Below are 18173 nucleotides of genomic sequence, written 5' to 3' on the forward strand. Positions count from 1 at the left end.
AGATGTTGGATCACCTATGTTGTCCATTGTGGCCAACTTTCTGTAGGTCAGCCAGCTTTTAATACTCTTGCCTAACCCCAGTGTTATCATGTAGGGACTTGTGCCGAATGAGGTTTCTGCAGCTGCCTAACGGTGAAAGCCTCTGAGAACATGCGGGAGGAGAGCAGTGGATGAAGGTGACCTGGTTCTCGCTTAAGGGGACCAAGGTATGGAGGCTTTGGATGGCCACTTGCAACTGGATTGTAGATTGTCATTCAGCCAGGAGATCATGTGAAACAAGATCAGTTTGCTGACACCAATACAATAGCACAAATGCATCAAAATAATCCTCCAACTCTTCCACTAGCACGAACATTGATTTCCAATCATCTATCGGCTTTGAAATTATGGAATAATTGAAATTCACAGCAACGAAAGAGGCTGTTCCACCCATCATATTCATGATGGCTAAGGAAAAGCTGACGAGAATTAGCTACAAGGAGAGTTTGGACATACTTGGGTTGTTTCCTTTGGAGCATTAGAGGCAGAAGAGCGATCTGATAGAAGAATATCAAATTATGAGAGACATAGGCAGGGTGCACGGTCAGAGCCTTTTTCCCAGGGGGGAAGTGTCAAATACTAGAGGGCATAGCTCGAAGGTGAAAGGGGGAAAATTTGAAGGAGATTTATGAGGAAAGTGTTTCACATAGCGGGTGCCTAGAATGCGCTGCCAAAGGAAATGGTGGAAGCAGATATGATAACATATGAGGCATTTAGACAGGAATATGAACAGGCAGGGAATGGAAAGATATAGACCATGTGCAGGCAGATGGGATTAATTTAATTTGACATCATAGTCAGCACAGACATCAATGGCCGAAGGGCCTGTTCCTGTGCTGCATTGTTCTATGTTCTGTGTCCTATGAGACTGATTGCAGTTTCCAGCTTGGTCTGTTGCCTTGGAGAATGCAGCAATGTCAAGTGCAATTGTTTCTATTATAGAATGAACATGATTGTACCTGCGCTCTGCTTCCACCAAAAGTTGGTGATTACTGATGGCCCCAGAGGCTGACATTAGTTCCCTAGTCCATCCTGAGTATGATCTTTCTCTCCTCAGTCTCTTACATTTTTTCATGAAGCTTGAGTGACATCACCACATCATTTTCCATGAACCTGAAGGAACATCACCACATCAGGATTGCCTTTCAGATCCAATATCTATGAGTTTAGATCTCTGCTCCTTTCTCCGTCAACAGCTGTTGGACGTGATCTTTTTTTCTCCACTGGTCCCATCAATTGTTTCTATGACACTCCCTCTCCCCGAGAACATCCATCTCATTTATTAGAAGTTTCTGCCTTCTGGCTCATCCCAAACCATCTTTTTTGTCCTTCCTTCCCCCAGCTCCCACCTTCTCCTGCCTCTGGACTTGCTTAAAATCAGCTGCAGTTCCAACTTTCTCCAACCAAATAATGGAGGAATCACTTGTCCCATCGATCACATGATGGATCTTGGGAAAAGCTGTACATTTTGAGACTCTGCTGCCTTTTCTCCAGCACCTGCAGTTGAAAATAAAAAAAAACACAAATGCTGGAAACCTGAAACAAAAACAATGTTTGAAGTCAAAGAGCCTTCATCAGAAACTTCTGATAAAAGATCCTTGACCTGAAACCTTAACTTTGTCTTTCCTTCCATTGAGTAGAGGGGAGGTAGCCAGAATAAAGAGGTGAGGGAGAGGAGTGGGGCAAGATTACCTCTATTTTTGTTTTTTGTCACTAAAAAAATGTTTATACTGGAAACAGGGTGTACATACACAGCACTTTGAAGTGTGCAGACAAGTTGATCAGACTATGTAAAAAAACAGACAGGATCTTGGTCTTTCAAAATAAAGACAATAAGTATTGTAAAAATCAGTGTATGAGTTGCTCCATCCTTTCTAGGACTTCAGTTTTAAGAAAACACCTTCCTTGAGTTCAAAATCAATCAGGTTTTCCACTGTAAGATTTTAGTCAATGATGAAAAAGTCACTTTTAAAAATAAGTTTTATAACCCTATTTACTATATTAATAATGTACTGTAACATGTTTTAAACTCATTGCTTCAAATAAAGTTGTGTTAAATATGAACAAGCACAAAAGCACAGACATTAGGTGTGGACAATAAGTTCTGGCAATGTCAGTGACAACCATTTCCAGTCTTCGAATAAAAACTCAAAAAAGAGCAAGTCATTTGTGTGTTTTATTTATTGTTAATTGCTATTCCAAGTGTTGCATTATTTCACATTTATTTAACACACACCTATACATGTCTGAAAATCTTTACAGGTTATAACTTCTTTCTATTCAGCATTAAAAGCTGATTGTATTCAACAATTATCAGCTTGATCTTCAGGTAGTGACTTAAGGTTTCTGGTCTTGTGCTGCTGATCAGACTTCCCCAGAGGCACACTTTAATCTGAGGAGAAGATACTCCTGGTGTCACATGTAGGATCCACTGTGCAGCTGTCTGTAATGAATGAACAGCACAAATGCTGTTAGTGTTATCGACATACACCAGCACCCTGTTACATCAACCATCTCCGATAACAGAACGATCTTCAATAGAGGAGCTACAATAATGAGTACACTTCTAAAGGACTTCATTGGCTGCGAGATATTTTAGGATCTGAGGTGATAAAGGTGCCATTCTCATAATTCCTCACGGCACAGAATGAGGCCATTTGGCTCATTGAATCAATACTGGCTCAGAGCAATGTTCAAACTTCTTTTACTTCTGACTTTCCCGGTTGTGAGAGAAAAAAATAATTGAGCTGAAATGTTAACTGTTTTTCTTTCTCTGTGGTTGGTGCCCAAGTGGCTGGGTATTTCCAGAATTCTCTGTTCTGTTTCACTAATTAAATAATTCACTAATTGAAAATGGATATTCACTCCATTTCTATGCCTCAGGAGACAGCATTTTTATGATTTAAATGAGTTCCAGTCAGATAGATTCTAATTAAGTAGTCTGAACGCAGATATTCACCAGAGGTGTGGATCAGGAATCTTATCTGTGTACCTCTTTCGATTGGTATTGGTTTATTATTGTCACTTGTATCGAGGTACAGTGAAAAACTTGTCCTGCATACCGATCGTACAGGTCAATTCATTACACAGTGCAGTTACATTGAGTTAGTACAGAGTGCATTGATGTAGTACAGGTAAAAACAATAACAGTATAGAGTAAAGTGTCACAGCTACAGAGAAAGTGCAGTGCAATAAAGTGCAAGGTCACAACAAGGTAGACCGTGAGGTCAGAGTCCATCTCATTGTATAAGGGAACCGTTCAATAATCTTATCACAGTGGCGTAGAAGCTGTCCTTAAGTCTGTCATTTCTCTGTTGATGGGTCAGTGGCATGGCCAACAGGTGATCCATATATCCAATAAGTGAATAGTCATAGTCATACAGCATTGAAACAGACCATTTGGCCCAACTCATGCACGCCGACCAGTGGGCACCCTTCCGTATTAATCCCATCTTCCAGCACTTGGCCTGTAACCTTCTAGGTCTGGGCGATTCAAGCGTTCATCTGGACACTTCTTACATGCTTGCAGTGACTCTGCTTCCACTACTCTCTCTGGCAGTGCATTCCCAGTACTCAGCACTCTTTGGGTGAGAAAGGTATCTTCTCAGATCCCCTCTAAATCTCTTAACCTTACCCCAAATCTACGTCCTCTAGTTTTACCTACCTCTGATATGGGAAGCAGTTTCCTGCAGTCTACCCTGTCTATACCCTCATAATTTTATATACGTCAGTCATGTCCCCTCTTAACCTCCTCTGCTCCAGGGAAAATAAACCTAGCCTCTCCTAGATATGAGAATCCTGCAGCGACTGATCTACTCTCTGCTTTCACCAGAAATTAAACCAGTCAATCATTTATATCCAAGCTCACACACAGAAACAGATTTTCACCATTGCTTCCATGAAATGCACTGGGGTTCCGTGTGGTGAGGATCGCACACTTGAGTCCTCTGCTGAGTCTGATAATGAATGTGTGTTTCCTCCCCACTTTACTCCCAGAACGAATCCACCCCACATTTCCTTGGGATGAACTCTAAGGGGCAAACTCTTGGCTCCTCTGCTACAGAACACAAGGCTGTGCAGCTTAAATCCAGAGAGGTACCTCAAATGAAATGCCAGATGGTAAGACAACACAAACTAGGAAACAGCAAATTTCAGGACAAACTTCCTAAATTCCAGCTAGGGTAACATAAAAATGCTGGAAACACTCAGTAGGTCAGGCAGCATCTGTGGAAAGAAAACAGTATCAATGTTTCAGATCCAAAGACTAAGTGTCATTGACTTGAAACGTTCACTCTGTTTCTCTTTCTATGGATGCTGCTTGACCTTCTGAGTGTTTCTAGCATTTTCTGATTTTATTTCAGATCTCCAATTCGGGTGATATGAGCATGAGCACTGCGATAAACAGCAAACTGCTGTAATGGGGAGAGTGCAATCAATATCATGGGTTTCTAACGATGTCTGTAGCATGCTTGACTAGTGGGGTCCACAGCAACATTGACTATACATTCCTTTGAACTTGACAGCTTAGATTTTCTTGAAAGTGTCAATTTCTTTGAAACATGTGGATTAAAGGGGCAGCCTCTCACCAGAAGTGCAGCAGGTTCCCGATGTGGCGCATTTTCCACCGTTCCTGCCGCAGAGCCTGCCTGCAGGTTCACAGGGTGAGGGCAGGTAGACTTCCTTCTGGCACCTCAGTGTCTCGGAAGTTCCAAAGTAGCAGCCGATCTCCTCCCCGCAGCAAATACTGGTTCCAAAGCACTGGCCCCTATTGCCAGGACCGCAAGGCATACACTGGGAAAGAACAGGGGATTGATTACATCAGCAAGACCACTCTCAAAGACAGCTAAATAATAAATAATTTTTGGTAAACTGGTAAAATTGGTATATTGGTTTATTATTGTCACATGTACTGAGGTACAGCAAAACATTTTGTTTTGCATGCCATCCATACAGATCATTTCATCACATCAGTACATCGAGGAAGTACAAGGGAAAAGCAATAACAGAATGCAGAATATAGTGCTATAGTTACACGGGAAAGTGCAGTGCAGGCAGACAATAAGGTGCAAGGCCATAACGAGGTAGATTGTGAGATCAAGGGTCCATCTTATTGTACAGGAGGTCTGTTCAATAGTCTTATAGGAGCAGGATAGAAGCTGCCCTTGAGCCTGGTGGTACATGCTTTCAAGGTTTTGTACCTTCTGCCCGATGGGAAGGGGGAGAAGAGAGCCCAGTATTGTAGAGCACAGTCTTACAGTATCAAGTTCTAAAGGCAAAGTACTTTTTGTTATGCAAAAAAAACAAACTGCTGGAGGAACTCAGCAGATCCAGTAACATCCAAAGAAGCAAAGAGATGGTCGACAGTTTGGGTTGAGACTCCTTTGCCTCCACAGATGCTGCTCAACCTGCTGAGCTCCTCCAGCAGTTTGTTTTTTGCTCCAGATTCCCAGCATCTGCAGTCTCTCTTGTGTCACCTTTTTTGTAATGTTGGTGCACCTGATTAAATTTTCAAGAAGTGATTTATAGAATTGTTGAGTCATAGAGCATGAAAACAGAGCCTTTCTCCTGCTGAGTCCAACGTCAAGCACTTATTTACACTTATCCTGTTCTTTATATTGTGATTCTATTGAAACCTCAACAAATTATTCTTCAGTTTAGATTTAAAGGACAACTAACTATAACCTATCACTGCTTCTTGTTAAAATATGTTCCATTTATAAATGGACAATATAAATCAAACTTTATTCATTTCAGAATATTCTAAAACCAAAATATCCTTCAAAATATTGTTAAAGGCCATTCTCCTGTTGAACCATCACACTATGACTAATGCCATTTAGAATCTTTAGAATCAGTTTGTCCATGTGGCCGATGAAGTCTGTTCTTTTTAATTATCAATCTCAGTTATCGACCCCTTAGACCTGTCCATTTGCAGTCACACACGAACTACCTTTGAACTATCTGTGCAATGGAATTCCAGTTGAACCAATTCCAGATACTTCGATTAGACATAACTGGGCCCTGAATATTTTGCCTTTCCCAAATTAGCTTTGTTCTAATTTGTAAATTCAATCAGATAACCTTAGAATTTTCCATTTTATTGAATTGCAAAACTTTTTCCTCAATGATTGCATTTGTGGTTAAACTCCCAGTTCCCAGTGGCTACCCGACTGCACTCTTAGTGCCAGTAACACACCTCTGTGTTGGTCAGTGCCAGGTGTGGCTGGTTTGATTTCCAGGTGATTTGTATTAGTGTGGGACAGAGAAAGAATTCTCAATTACCTTAATTCTCAATCCCACTCCCATTCCGACCTTGCTGTCTGTCTCCTCCACTGCCACAATGAGACCCAACATAAACTAGTCAAACAACATCTTATCTTCCGTGTAGACACTCTGCAACCCTCTGGAATGAACATTGAGTTCTCCAACTTCAGCAGACTGCTCTCTCATCATTTCCCATTATTATACTTATGATTCTTTCTCACCCTGTTTCTTTAAAATGCCTTGCTGTCAGCATTCATGTTCCTTATCAGCTGATCTGTCTTAACCTATCTCCATACAGGCTTTTGTCTTCTCCTCCTCAGCTCTGCATTGAAAACTGTAAACCATCCACTCTCCACTGCTGGACTGGCTGAGTTCTTCCAGCGTTTCTGTTTTTGTTTCAGATTCCAATGTCTGCAGTTCTATTTATTTTCTTCCAATAAATGTATCTTAATAAAACACAATCTTACCTAGGCCAAATGAAAACCTGACATTAAATGGTTTTAAAACCTATCTGATTGGTTGTATAAACTCCAAGTGCCATGTCCTACAAATTAGCTCCACTAAGAGTAACAGATCTGGATCTCTGAGGACAATATTCGCTGGAACATGAGTGTTCAGGACAAGTTGGTATACACACCGAAGCCTCAGGTTAAGAAACAAAGGTTTGAATTCAATATGTCTTTACACAAGAGGGTCAGATCACTGATTCTTACACCACAGCCCATCTGGTTGGAAACCAGCCTTGGTTAAGAACCATCCTAATGCCTGTCAGTGGCACATGGAAAAAACCCTATACTATCTTCAAATCTAGAGCAGTAGCAATATTTGCACTGGTTCTAACTGTAAAAAAAAATTTGAGAAACAGTGTTATTCTCTAACAAGCCATTACTATTAGAGATGTGTGAAGAAAACTGCTCCTTACCTGTCTGATCTCCATGTTCATGATGGACCTTTTGCCTCCTATGGGGCAGTTGTTAATGTAACAAGCTGAAGAGAAGGAGATGAGGCAGAGAAGTCCAACTGTGAGGCAAGCGGACTGCATGATGTTCTCCTGGTGTACCTGCCAAACTGCTCTGAGCAACTTCCAGTCCTCTCCCTTTTTATACCCTTGAAAATGTTCGGTGCACTGGGATGTTATCGTTTTGCTAATTTATTGAAAGCTCATTATATTTTCTAAACCATTGTAATGAATTCTCAAACCGTGCCACTCACGATTCACCTGGGGTCAGTCCATAACCTCAATGTTTTAATTTTATAAATGCTTAATTTATTCAACACATAAATGCAGGCCATTCCAATCTGAATATCATTTACCAATTAAACACTACTTTTGTACTTTAATGCGTAAAGATCATTGCAATCAAGGGGAAGGTAAAGATTAACAGTCCAAATTACCGAGATTTAGGAAAATATCTTGGGGCCAGAAGTATCTTGAAATGATTAAGTAGCAAGTGGAACTGAACATCCTATCAGAAGAACATTAATGAATTTGAGAAGACTCAGTGAAGTATTGTTGATGACAACCAAATGAAGACCACAGCAGAGTTGATGAATGGTACTACATTCCCTTTGGGGGAAGCTACTGGATTTGTGCAACTTTGCCGTTCAGTCTGAACAACCAACGCACAACAGCCACCAGACCAGAGAAGTCCACTTCCAAGGGGGTCAAGAGCAACCCATCTTGAGCACTGTACCCACCTCTTGTCACTCCATAAAAGGAAGGAGCTCAAGTTGGGGACAACTCTGGACTTTGACTCAAAAGTCAGCTTGTGAATATAAGAAATAGGAGCAGGACCAGGCCATTCAGCCCCTCAACTGTGTGCCATCACTCAGTAAGATCATGGCTGATCCTTGGCTCAAATCCATTCAAAAGTCAGGCAGAAGGAAGAGCCGGGAATGGTTGGGCATTTCGATCCAGATAGGAAAGAGAAAGAGTAGGACTCGATCGTTAGAGGAATGGAAATGGGAAAACTACAATGCTATTTTTAATTAATTTACAAGAATAGGATTAGTTGCTCACTAGATCACACTATTTAATGTAAATTTAGGACTACTGTGACCAAATTCTTTCCACAAAGAGAGATCAGTGGCTGGATAAGGCTTTCATGCTGGTTCAGAGGATATCATAAAATAGAAGAAAATTTACAATGCAGAAAGAGGCAATTCAGTCTATATTCTGGATGTGTGTTATAAGGAGCTATGCAGCCTAATTCCATCTTCCCACACTTAGCCCATAGTCCTGCAAGTCATAGCTTTACAACTTCACATTCAGCTCAACCAGTCTTCCAAGCAGAGAATTCCAGATGCCTGCCACCTTCTGGGTCAAAAGCCTTTTCTACATCTCCCCTCCAATCCTGCTTCCTTTACACCTTTGTCCCTGGTCTTTGACACCCACTCCCCTCTGCTAAGGGAAGTTGGTCCTTTCTATTTATTCTATTTTGGCTGCTGAAATGCTCCATCCCAGGCAACATCCTGGTGAATCTCCTCTGCACCCTCACCAGTGCTATCACATCATTCCCAAAGTGTGGTGGCCAGAAGTGCAGACAATACTCCACCTAAGGTCTGACCAATGTTTTTATAAAGTTGTAGCATGACCTCCCAGCTCTGGTACTTAATGCCTGACTAATGAAGGCCAATATTCCATCTGCCTTCTTAACCGCATTATCTATCTATGCTTCAACCTTCAAGGATCTTTGGTCTTGCACGCCAAGATCCCTCTATTCCCCAATACTCCCTAGGACCCTACCATCCATTGTGTATGTTCAAGCTTCATTAGCACTTCAAAAATGCAGCACCTCACATTTGTCTCAATTAAACTCCATCTGCCAGTTCTCAGCCCATTTCACCAACACATCGGCATCACTCTGTGGCCATAGACTACCCTCCACACTGTCAACAATTTCACCAATCTTCATGTCACCTGTGAACATACCGATCAAGCCTCCTACATCCACATCCAAGTGATTCACCTGTATTACAAACAACAAGGGTCCTAGCCCTGTGGAGACACAAGAGACAACAGATGCTGTTGCTCCAAGGTTCTAGCACCGATTCTTATGGAACATCACCAATCACAGGCATCCAACTAACCCGCTACCATCACTTCTGTCTCCTTTAGCCAAGCCAATTTTGGATCTGATTTGTCAACTTGCCCTGGATACCATGGGCCCTAACCTTTTGGGCCAATCTCTGATGTGGGATCTTGTTAAAGGCCCTACTGACATCCATGTAAACCACTAGTGTTGTGCTCAGTTCGAGCATAACCTTGCTGCTCTGAATCAAATAAAGGAAAGCATTCTGTGTGCCTTTTAACCAATCTTGTTGACTTGGGCTGCATCTTTAATGATCTGTGACTCCAGTTACAAGGCTCTTCTGTTCCTCCACACTGCTCAGTACCCTAGTGGGTGTTTCCTCACCTTAGAGTTATAGAGCATGGAAACAGGCCCTTCAGCCCAACTCATCCATGCCGACCAACATGTTTATCCAAATTAATCCCATTTGCCTGCATTTGGCCCATATCCTTCTAAAACCTTTCTATCCATGTACCTATCTAAATGTCTTTCAAATGTCGTAATTGTACAACTTCTTCTGGCTGCTCATTCCATATTTCCACCACCCTCTGTCTGAAAAGTTTTCCTCTCAGGTCCCTTTTAAATCTTTCCCCTCTCACCTTAAATCCATGCCCTCTGGTTTTAGGAAGAAGATTGTGGCCATCCACCTTATCTATGCCCCTCATACCTCTCTATATACCTCTGTAAGGTCACCGCTCAACCTCCTACTCCTCAGGATAAAAGGTCCCAGCCTATCAACCTCTCTTTACAACTCAAGCTGCCACAAAACCACAAATTTCATATTATCTAAGTCAGTGATAATAAATCTAATTCTGATTCTGATTCTAACATCCTGGTGAATCTTTTCTGCACTCTTCCCAGCTTAATGACATCCTTCATATGGCCTGGTGATCTGAACTGCACACCGTACTCCAAGTGTGGTCTCATCAATGACTTGTACAGTTGCAATATGACATCCCAACTCCTGTACTCAATACCCCGACTGATGAAGGCAAGCATGCCAGACACCTTCACGTCCTATCGATCTGTGTCTCCACTTTCAGGGAACTATGTACCTGCACCATTAGGTCTCTCTGTTCTACAGCACTCTCCAGGGCCCTACCTTGTTGCATATCCTCGGATATATTACCTCACACTTCTCCAGACTGAATTTGATTTGCCTCTTTCCAACTAACCGGACTATATCGACCTTCCTGCAGTCCAAAGCTTCTGTAAATTTTATGCAACGTCAAAAAAAAATTGCTGGGGGAACTCAGTGGATCAGGCAGCATGTGTGGAGACAGGGGGATAGTTGATGTTTCGGGTGGAGACCCTGCATCAGGACAGCTTTTATCCCACTGTTGTAAGGCTATTGAACAGTCCCCTAGTACAATAAGGTGGATTCTGACCTCAGAATCTACCTCGTTATAGCTTTGCACCTTATTGTCTGCCTGCACTTCACTTTCTCTGTAACTGTAACACTTTATTCTGCATTCTGTTATAATTTTCCCTTGTACTACTTCAATGTACTGTTGTAATGAAATGATCTGCAGGGATGGCATGCAAAACAAAGCTTCTCACTGTACCTCAGTAGAGGCAGACACATTAGGGACATATAAGATATTCTTAGATAGGCATATGGATGACAGAAAAATGGAGGGCTTTGTGGGAGGGAATGGTTAGATTGATTTTAGAGTGGGTTAAAAAGTCAGCACAACATTGTGGGCTGAAGGGCCTCTACTGTGCTGTAATGTTCTATGTTCTATGTGACAGTAATAAACCAATTTGCCAACTTACACTGTAGTGAGGCATGTGGAATCTCAGTGGCAAGTCTCCCAGTTGCAAAGACACTCATCAACCTTCATCCTTTGCTTTCTGCAGCTGATCTACATTCCACCCTTTGCCACTTTTAAAACATGGATTCTTTTTGTCATGATAATTCATTGGATAAAGCAATGCCTCCCACTGAAACTGGCCCCAGCAGGTCTGAAGGGGAAGGACTCTGAAAGGATTATTTGAACACATGCCATGCTGCTTTGGTTGTGTGCAAATACTCTTGGTTGTGTACTCTTGGTTGTGTACTCTTTGGTTATGTACAAAAACAGACACTGAGCCAGGAAGAGGAGAGGCTGGAGATCTAGCCGACAGCTTGGTTTTGTGGGTGTATCAGAAAGGGAGGTGGAATAGTTTATGGAAGGTGTTCCAGAGTCTAGCACAAAGGCAGCTGATCACTCTGACAACTGATCAACAGAGCTGATCACTCTGACACAAGATGAAAAGCCCAGTGGGTTGAAGTGAGAGATAGGAGCATCTGGGAGATGGGCCGGACTGAGGTGATTGGGAAGATTGGCAGACAAGGGCCCAAAGGGATCAATCCCTTTAAAAATCTGAATCAGGAGGTTTCCAAACTACAGGAAACCATGGTGACTCTTCAGAGAAGAACTAATCCATTGAAAGAAAAGAGCATTTGAAATTCTCGGGAAAGCAAACCCTATCAGTTTGAAATGACTGATGCAGAAAGCTTTCCCAAGAAACAACAAACAATCTGCTGGAGGAACTCAGCAGGTTGAGCAGCATCTGTGAGAGGAAAGGGATTGTCGATGTTTCAGGTCAAAACCCTGCATCAGGACTCGGAGTGGGAAATGGGCTGGACTGAGGTGATAGGAAAGATCGACGGTCACAAGGGCCCGAAGGGACCAATCCCTTTAAAAATCTGAATCAGGAGGTTTCCAAACTACGGGAAACCATGGTAACTCTTCAGAGAAGAAGTAATCCATTCAAAGCAAAGAGCATGTGAAAGTCTCAGGAAAGCAAACCCTATCAATTTGAAACTACTGATACAGAAAGACCCTCTCTCAGTCCTGATGCAGGGCTTTGACCAGAAATGTTGTCAATTCCTTTCCTCCCACAGATGCTGCTCGACCTGCTGAGTTCCTCCAGCATGTTGTTTGTTGCTCCAGATTCCAGCATCTGCAGTCTCTTGGGACTCCCGTGTTCCCAAGAAACAATTTTGATTGAAGAAGCTCTGGTAATAAATCCAGGGAGACACGGCAACATCCTAGGGGCAGCTACCCAGGTCCTTCATCAAAGATCTCTCTTCCATGATGAGGATGAGGCGCTTGTTAATGATTGCATGGTGCTCAGCTTGCTGACAAGGAAGCTTGGTCTACATGCAGAAAAATCTGGGCACCATCCAACTTTGGGCAGATGAGTAACGAGTAACACTTGTCACAGAAGGGAATGGCCATCTCCAGCAAGAGGAAAATCAACCACACCCATTGAAGTTCATTACTGAGAGCACCGACATTCTCAGCTAGAGGTACAAAGTAGGTGATCTATCTCGGCTCCCTCCTAGGATGCCCACCATCACAGAAGGCGGGCTACAACCAATACGATTCACTCCACTTGATGGTAATTGCTATATTATTATCACATGTACTGAGATACACTGAAAAACTTTTGTTTGCATGCTATTCAGACAGATCATTCCATACATAAGTACATCAAGGTTGCACCAAAGGACAAACAATAACCGAATGCAGAATACAGTGTTACAGCTACAGAAATAATGCAGCGTAGGTAGACAAATAAGGTGCAAGGGCTATGACGAGGTAGATTGAGAGATCACCAGGCTCAAGGACAGCTTCTATCCCGCTGTTATAAGACTATTGAACGATACTCTGGTACAATAAAATGGACTCTTGACTTCATAATCTACCTCATTATGACCTTGCATCTTATTGTCAACCTGCACTATACTTTCTCTGTGGCTGTTACACTTTATTCTGTATTCTGTTATTGTTTTACCCTGTACTACCTCAATGCACTGTGTAATGAATTGACTTGTACGATCAGTATGCAAGACAAGTTTTTCACTGTACCTTGGTACATGTGACAATGACAATAAACCAATTCCAATCAAGAGTTCATCCTCAGCATAAGAGAGGTCCATTCAAGAGTCTTATAGCAGTGGAATAGAAGCTGTTCTTGAACCTGATGGTACATGTTGTCAAACTTTTGTACCTTCTGTCCGATGGAAGGGGTAGAAGAGAGAATGACTTTGCCATGATTATTCTCAACACTGGTGCCCTGTAAGCCTGCATCCTCACCCTCTTAATCTGTTCCCTATACATTCACGACTGTGTGGCCAGATTCTGCTCTAACTCCATTTACAAGTTTGCAGATGGCACCACCATAGTGGACCAGATTTCAAACAACAACAAGACGGAGTACAGGAAGAAAATAGAAAGTCTAGTGGCATGGTGTCAACACAACAACCTCTCCCTCAATGTCACAAAACAAAAGAGCTGGTCATTGACTTCAGGAAGCAGGGTGGAGTCCTCATTCCTGTCTACTTCAATGGTGCTGAAGTGGAGATGGTTGAGAGCTTCAGGTGCTTAGATCTGAATATCACCAACAAATTGTCCTCGTCCAGCCACATAGATGCTATGGCTAGGAAAACACACCAGCACCTCTACTTTCTTAGAAGGCTAAGGAAATTCGGCATGTCCCCAATGAACCTTATCAATTTTTACAGATGCACAGTAGAAAGCATCCTATCCGGATGTATCAGGCTTGATATGGCAACTACTTTGCCCAAGACTGCGAGAAATTGCAGAGACATGTGAACACAGCCCAGTCTATCATGCAAACCAGCCTCCTCTCCATTGACTCTGTCTACACTTCCCACTGCCTCGGGAAAGCAGCCAACATAATCAAGGACCCCTTCCATCCCAGTAAAAAAATGGCTGATCGCACTGGGTGGAACAAAGGCTACAACCAAACTATTTCAGTACATTTGGGTGGTGAAGAAGGCTTTTGGCACACTGGCCTTCATCAGTCAGGGCACTGAGTATAGAAGTTGGGATGTTATGTTGCAGTTGTACGGGACATTGGTGAAGCCGCATTTGGAATATTGTTTTCGGTTTTGGTCACCTTGCTATAGGAAAGATATCATTAAGCTGGAAAGATTGCAGAGGAGATTTATGAGGACATAGCCATGACTCAAGGGAGTGAGTTATGGAGAGAAGTTGAGCAGGTTTGGGACTGTTTTCATTGGAGCATAGGAGAATGAGGGGTGATCTTATAGAGGTGCATAATATCATGAGGGGCGTAGATAGGGTGAATGCGCACAGTCTTTTTCCCAGGGCTGGGGTATCAAGTACTAGAGGGCATAGGTTTAAGGTGAGAGGGGAAAGATTTAATAGGAACCTGAGGGGCAACATTTTCACCCAGTGAGTGGTCAGTATATGGAACGAGCTACCAGAGGAAGTGACTGAGGCAGGTACATTAATAACATTTAAAAGGCACTCGGACAGGTACACGAATAGGAAAGGCTTAGAGGGATATGGGCCAAACATGGGCAAATGGGACTAGCTTAGGTGTGAATCTTGGTTGACATGGACCAGTTGGCCTGAAGGACCTGTTTCCTTCTGTATGAGTCTATGACTCTACCTAACACATTTAAGGGCCTCAGGTCATCCATATCGCTTCACAAGTAATGTCGTACTTTTAATCAGTAGTTACTGTGGTAATGCAGGAAATGCAGAGGCCAATCAAACCCAAAGTATTCTTGCTTCACAGATGCTGCCTCACCTGCTGACTATTTCCAATATTCTCCATTTTATTTTTGGTTTCTCTAATCTCACCTAATTACTAGGATGAGAGGGTTGTCCTCTCAAGAGAGGCTGGACAGTTTGGGTCTGTATTCCTTGGACTTTAGAAGAATAAGTGGGTGAGTTTATTCAAATATGTAAGATTCTAAGGGAGTTTGAAAGGGTAGCTGTCTATAGAGAGTGGGAGAACTCCTTCACAGATCTGACCCGGGTTAGTGGTTTCCTCAATGCTTATATCATTCCACATCCAATGAAAAAAATTTGAATGCTGTAAATCTGAATTGGAAGCAGTCATCAGTTAGGAAAGGCTGGATAATCCTTCCATTGTGATGGCTACAAGTACTGAAGGCTGAGGAAGAAGCAAGTGATTTCATAAGCCTAGGAGATGAGAAAGGAATATCAGATGCTTTGATTAAGGGGTTAACCAGAAAACAGTTCAATGGTGTGAAGGGATGTGCAAATGGGATTAGCATAGATAGGCATTGTGGTCGGCATGGATGAGTTGAACCGAAGGGCCTGTTTCTGTGGTGTACATTTCCATGACTAATGCAAAGGAATGGAACATGGAATGGAACCTTTTTCCTATCTTCAGTCCTGAAGGAGGGTCCTGACCCGAAACATTGACCGCCTGTATTTCTCCACTGATGCTGCCTGGACTGCTAAATTCCTCCAGCATCATAGTGTTTTTCATCCATATTCCAGAATCTGCAGTGCTTTGTTTCTCATGGATAGTTTCATTGGACTGAGATGTTATAGCCATTACAGAAACACGACTAAGAGAGGGACAGGACTGGCAGCTACATGTTCCAGGGTACAGGTACTATAGGTAGGATAGCGGTGGGGGAAAGGGAGGAGGGAAGTTGCATTTCTGATTAAGGAGAACATCACGGCAGTAGTCCAAAATTAAATTACTGAGGAATTGTCCAATGAAGCTCTATCGGTGGAGCTGAGAAATAAGAAGGGGTGATCATCTTGTTGGGATTATACAATAGGCTCCCTAATAGTCAACAGGAATTAGAGGAACAAATATGCAGGGGGATTTCAGAAGGTTGCAAGAATAAGAGGGTTGTTATAGTACAGGATTGTAACATAGCACTGGGACTGCCACAGTGCTAAGGGCTTAGATAGGGTGGAATTTGTTAAGTGTGTTCAGGAAAGTTTCCTCACACAACATATTGAAGGCCCTACCAGGGAGAAGGCAAAGTTTGACCTACTCTTGGGAAATGGGGCAGGACAAGTGACTGAGGTGTCAGTGGGGGAGCACTTTGGGACCAGTGACCATAGTTCTGTTAGTTTTAAATTAGTTATGGAAAGGGACAGATCTGGTCCACAAGTTAAAGTTCTAAACTGGGACAAGGCAAATTTTGACCGTATTAGACAGGAACTTGCAAAAGTTAATTAGAATATGTTGTTTGTAGGCAAAGAGACATCTGGCAAGTGGGAGGCTTTTAAAAGTGAGATATTGAGAGTTCAAGATCTGCATGTTCCTGTTAGAATGAAGGGCAAGGCTGGTATGAGTAGGGAACCTGGATGATGAGGGATATTAAGGTTCTGGTCAGGAAAAAGAAAGAGGCATGGGTCAGGTACAGGCAGCTGGGATCAAGTGAATCCCGGGACGAGTATAGGGTTGCAAGAGTATACTCAAGAAGGAAATCAGGAGGGCAAAAAGGGGGCATGAAGTAGTCTTGGCAGAGAAGATTAAGGAGAATCCAAAGAGATTTTATAAGTATATTAAGGGAAAAAGAGTAACTAGGGAGAGCATAGGGCCCCTCAAAGACCAAAGTGGACATCTTTGTGTGCAGCCGCAGGAGGAGGGTGAGGTCCTCAATGAGTATTTCTCCTCTGATTGGAACGTGGAGAGAGACATGAAGACCTCGGAACTTGAATTAGTTAATGGTGAGGTCTTGGGGATAGTCTGCATTACAGTAGAGAAGGTATTGGATGTCTTAAAATGTATGAAGGTAGCTAAATCTCCAGGGCCTGATTAGGTATATCCAAGTACACTGTGGGAAGCTAGAGAAGAAATTGCAGGAGCCCTGGCTGAGGTATGTGCATCATCGTTAGCTACGGGAGAAGTGCTGGAAGACTGGAGGGTGGCTAATGCTGTGCCTTTATTTAAGAAACACTGCAAAGAAAAACCTGAGAACTATAGACCAGTAAGCCTAATGTCTGTGGGTGGTAAGTTACTAGAGGGGATTCTGAGGGATAAGATACACAAGCATTTGGAAAGACAGGGGTTGATTAGGGATAGTCAGCATGGCTTTGAGTGTGGGAGATCACATCTCATGAATTTGATTGAGTTTTTCTGAAGATGTAACCAAGGTCGATGCGGGCAGGGTGGTAGACGTGGTCTATGTGGACTTCAGTAAGGCCTTTGATAAGGTTCTGCATGATAAGCTGCTGTGGAAATTTAGATTGCATGGGATCCAGGGAGAGGTAGCTAATTGGACACAGAATTTGCTTGATGGTAGGAAGCACAGGGTGATGGTGGAAGGTTGTTTTTCCAACTGGAGGTCCGTGAGTAGTGGTTTTCCCCAGGGGTCAGTGCTGCCCATTGCTATTTATCATCTATATCAATGATTTGGATGAGAATGTACAAGGCGTGGTTAGTAAGTTTGCAGATGACACTAAAATAGGTGGTGTCATAGACAGTGAAGATTGCTATTAAGATTTATGAAGAGCTCTTGATCAGCTGGGTAAGTGGGCTGAGGAATGGCAAATGGAGCTTAATTCAGCTAAGTGCGAGGTGTTGCATTTTGGGAAGACAAACGAGGGTAGGACTTTCACAGTGAATGGAAGGGCCCTGGGGAGTGCTGTCGAACAGAAGGACCAAGGAGTACAAGTACACGGTTCACTGAAAGTGGTATTGCAGGTAGACAGGATGATGAAGGTGGCTTTTGGTACACTGGCCTTCATCAGTCAGGGCACTGAGGGACTTGAGTTGCTTTTGCCAAACTCCACAATAACACAATGTACTGCAGCCTATTTAGTTTGAGCCAATATAAAAAATGAAATAACTACATGTGAGTTGAGTCATTGTGTAAATTAAATATGCTATTTTATGCTAATTGAAAGTTTATTAGTTAGTTCATTACCCAGTCTGATAATGAAAAATATGAATTTTTGCTCAGGGCCATCTACAGAGTGTGTGATGTTTTAGAATTGATGTCAACTTATTCTGCATTCATTGACGCAATTGATTCTG

General features: G+C 42.6%; 1 protein-coding gene across 1 annotated transcript; it reads right to left on the minus strand.

The window, feature by feature from the left end:
- Positions 1-2426: 2426 nt before the first annotated feature.
- LOC127584644 (neurophysin 1-like) lies at positions 2427-7345 on the minus strand. The gene is made up of 3 exons (XM_052041482.1): positions 7226-7345; positions 4626-4830; positions 2427-2482 (listed from the first exon to the last, which is right to left on the minus strand). The coding sequence occupies exons 1-3, from the start codon at positions 7343-7345 to the stop codon at positions 2427-2429; spliced, it is 381 nt and encodes a 126-aa protein (XP_051897442.1).
- Positions 7346-18173: the final 10828 nt, after the last annotated feature.

The sequence above is a fragment of the Pristis pectinata genome, chromosome 2 (genome assembly GCF_009764475.1).
Source record: "Pristis pectinata isolate sPriPec2 chromosome 2, sPriPec2.1.pri, whole genome shotgun sequence".
NCBI classification, from domain to species: Eukaryota; Metazoa; Chordata; class Chondrichthyes; order Rhinopristiformes; family Pristidae; genus Pristis; species Pristis pectinata.

What these genes read in the sequence shown, in the direction of transcription:
- LOC127584644 (XM_052041482.1), bottom strand. Translation starts at nt 7,345, where the DNA reads ATGCAGTCCGCTTGCCTCACAGTTGGACTTCTCTGCCTCATCTCCTTC. An exon ending in TGAACATGGAGATCAGACAG is followed by an intron (nt 4,831 to 7,225) that starts GTAAGGAGCAGT and finishes GTTCTTTCCCAG; the next exon opens with TGTATGCCTTGCGGTCCTGG. An exon ending in GGGAACCTGCTGCACTTCTG is followed by an intron (nt 2,483 to 4,625) that starts GTGAGAGGCTGC and finishes CATTCATTACAG; the next exon opens with ACAGCTGCACAGTGGATCCT.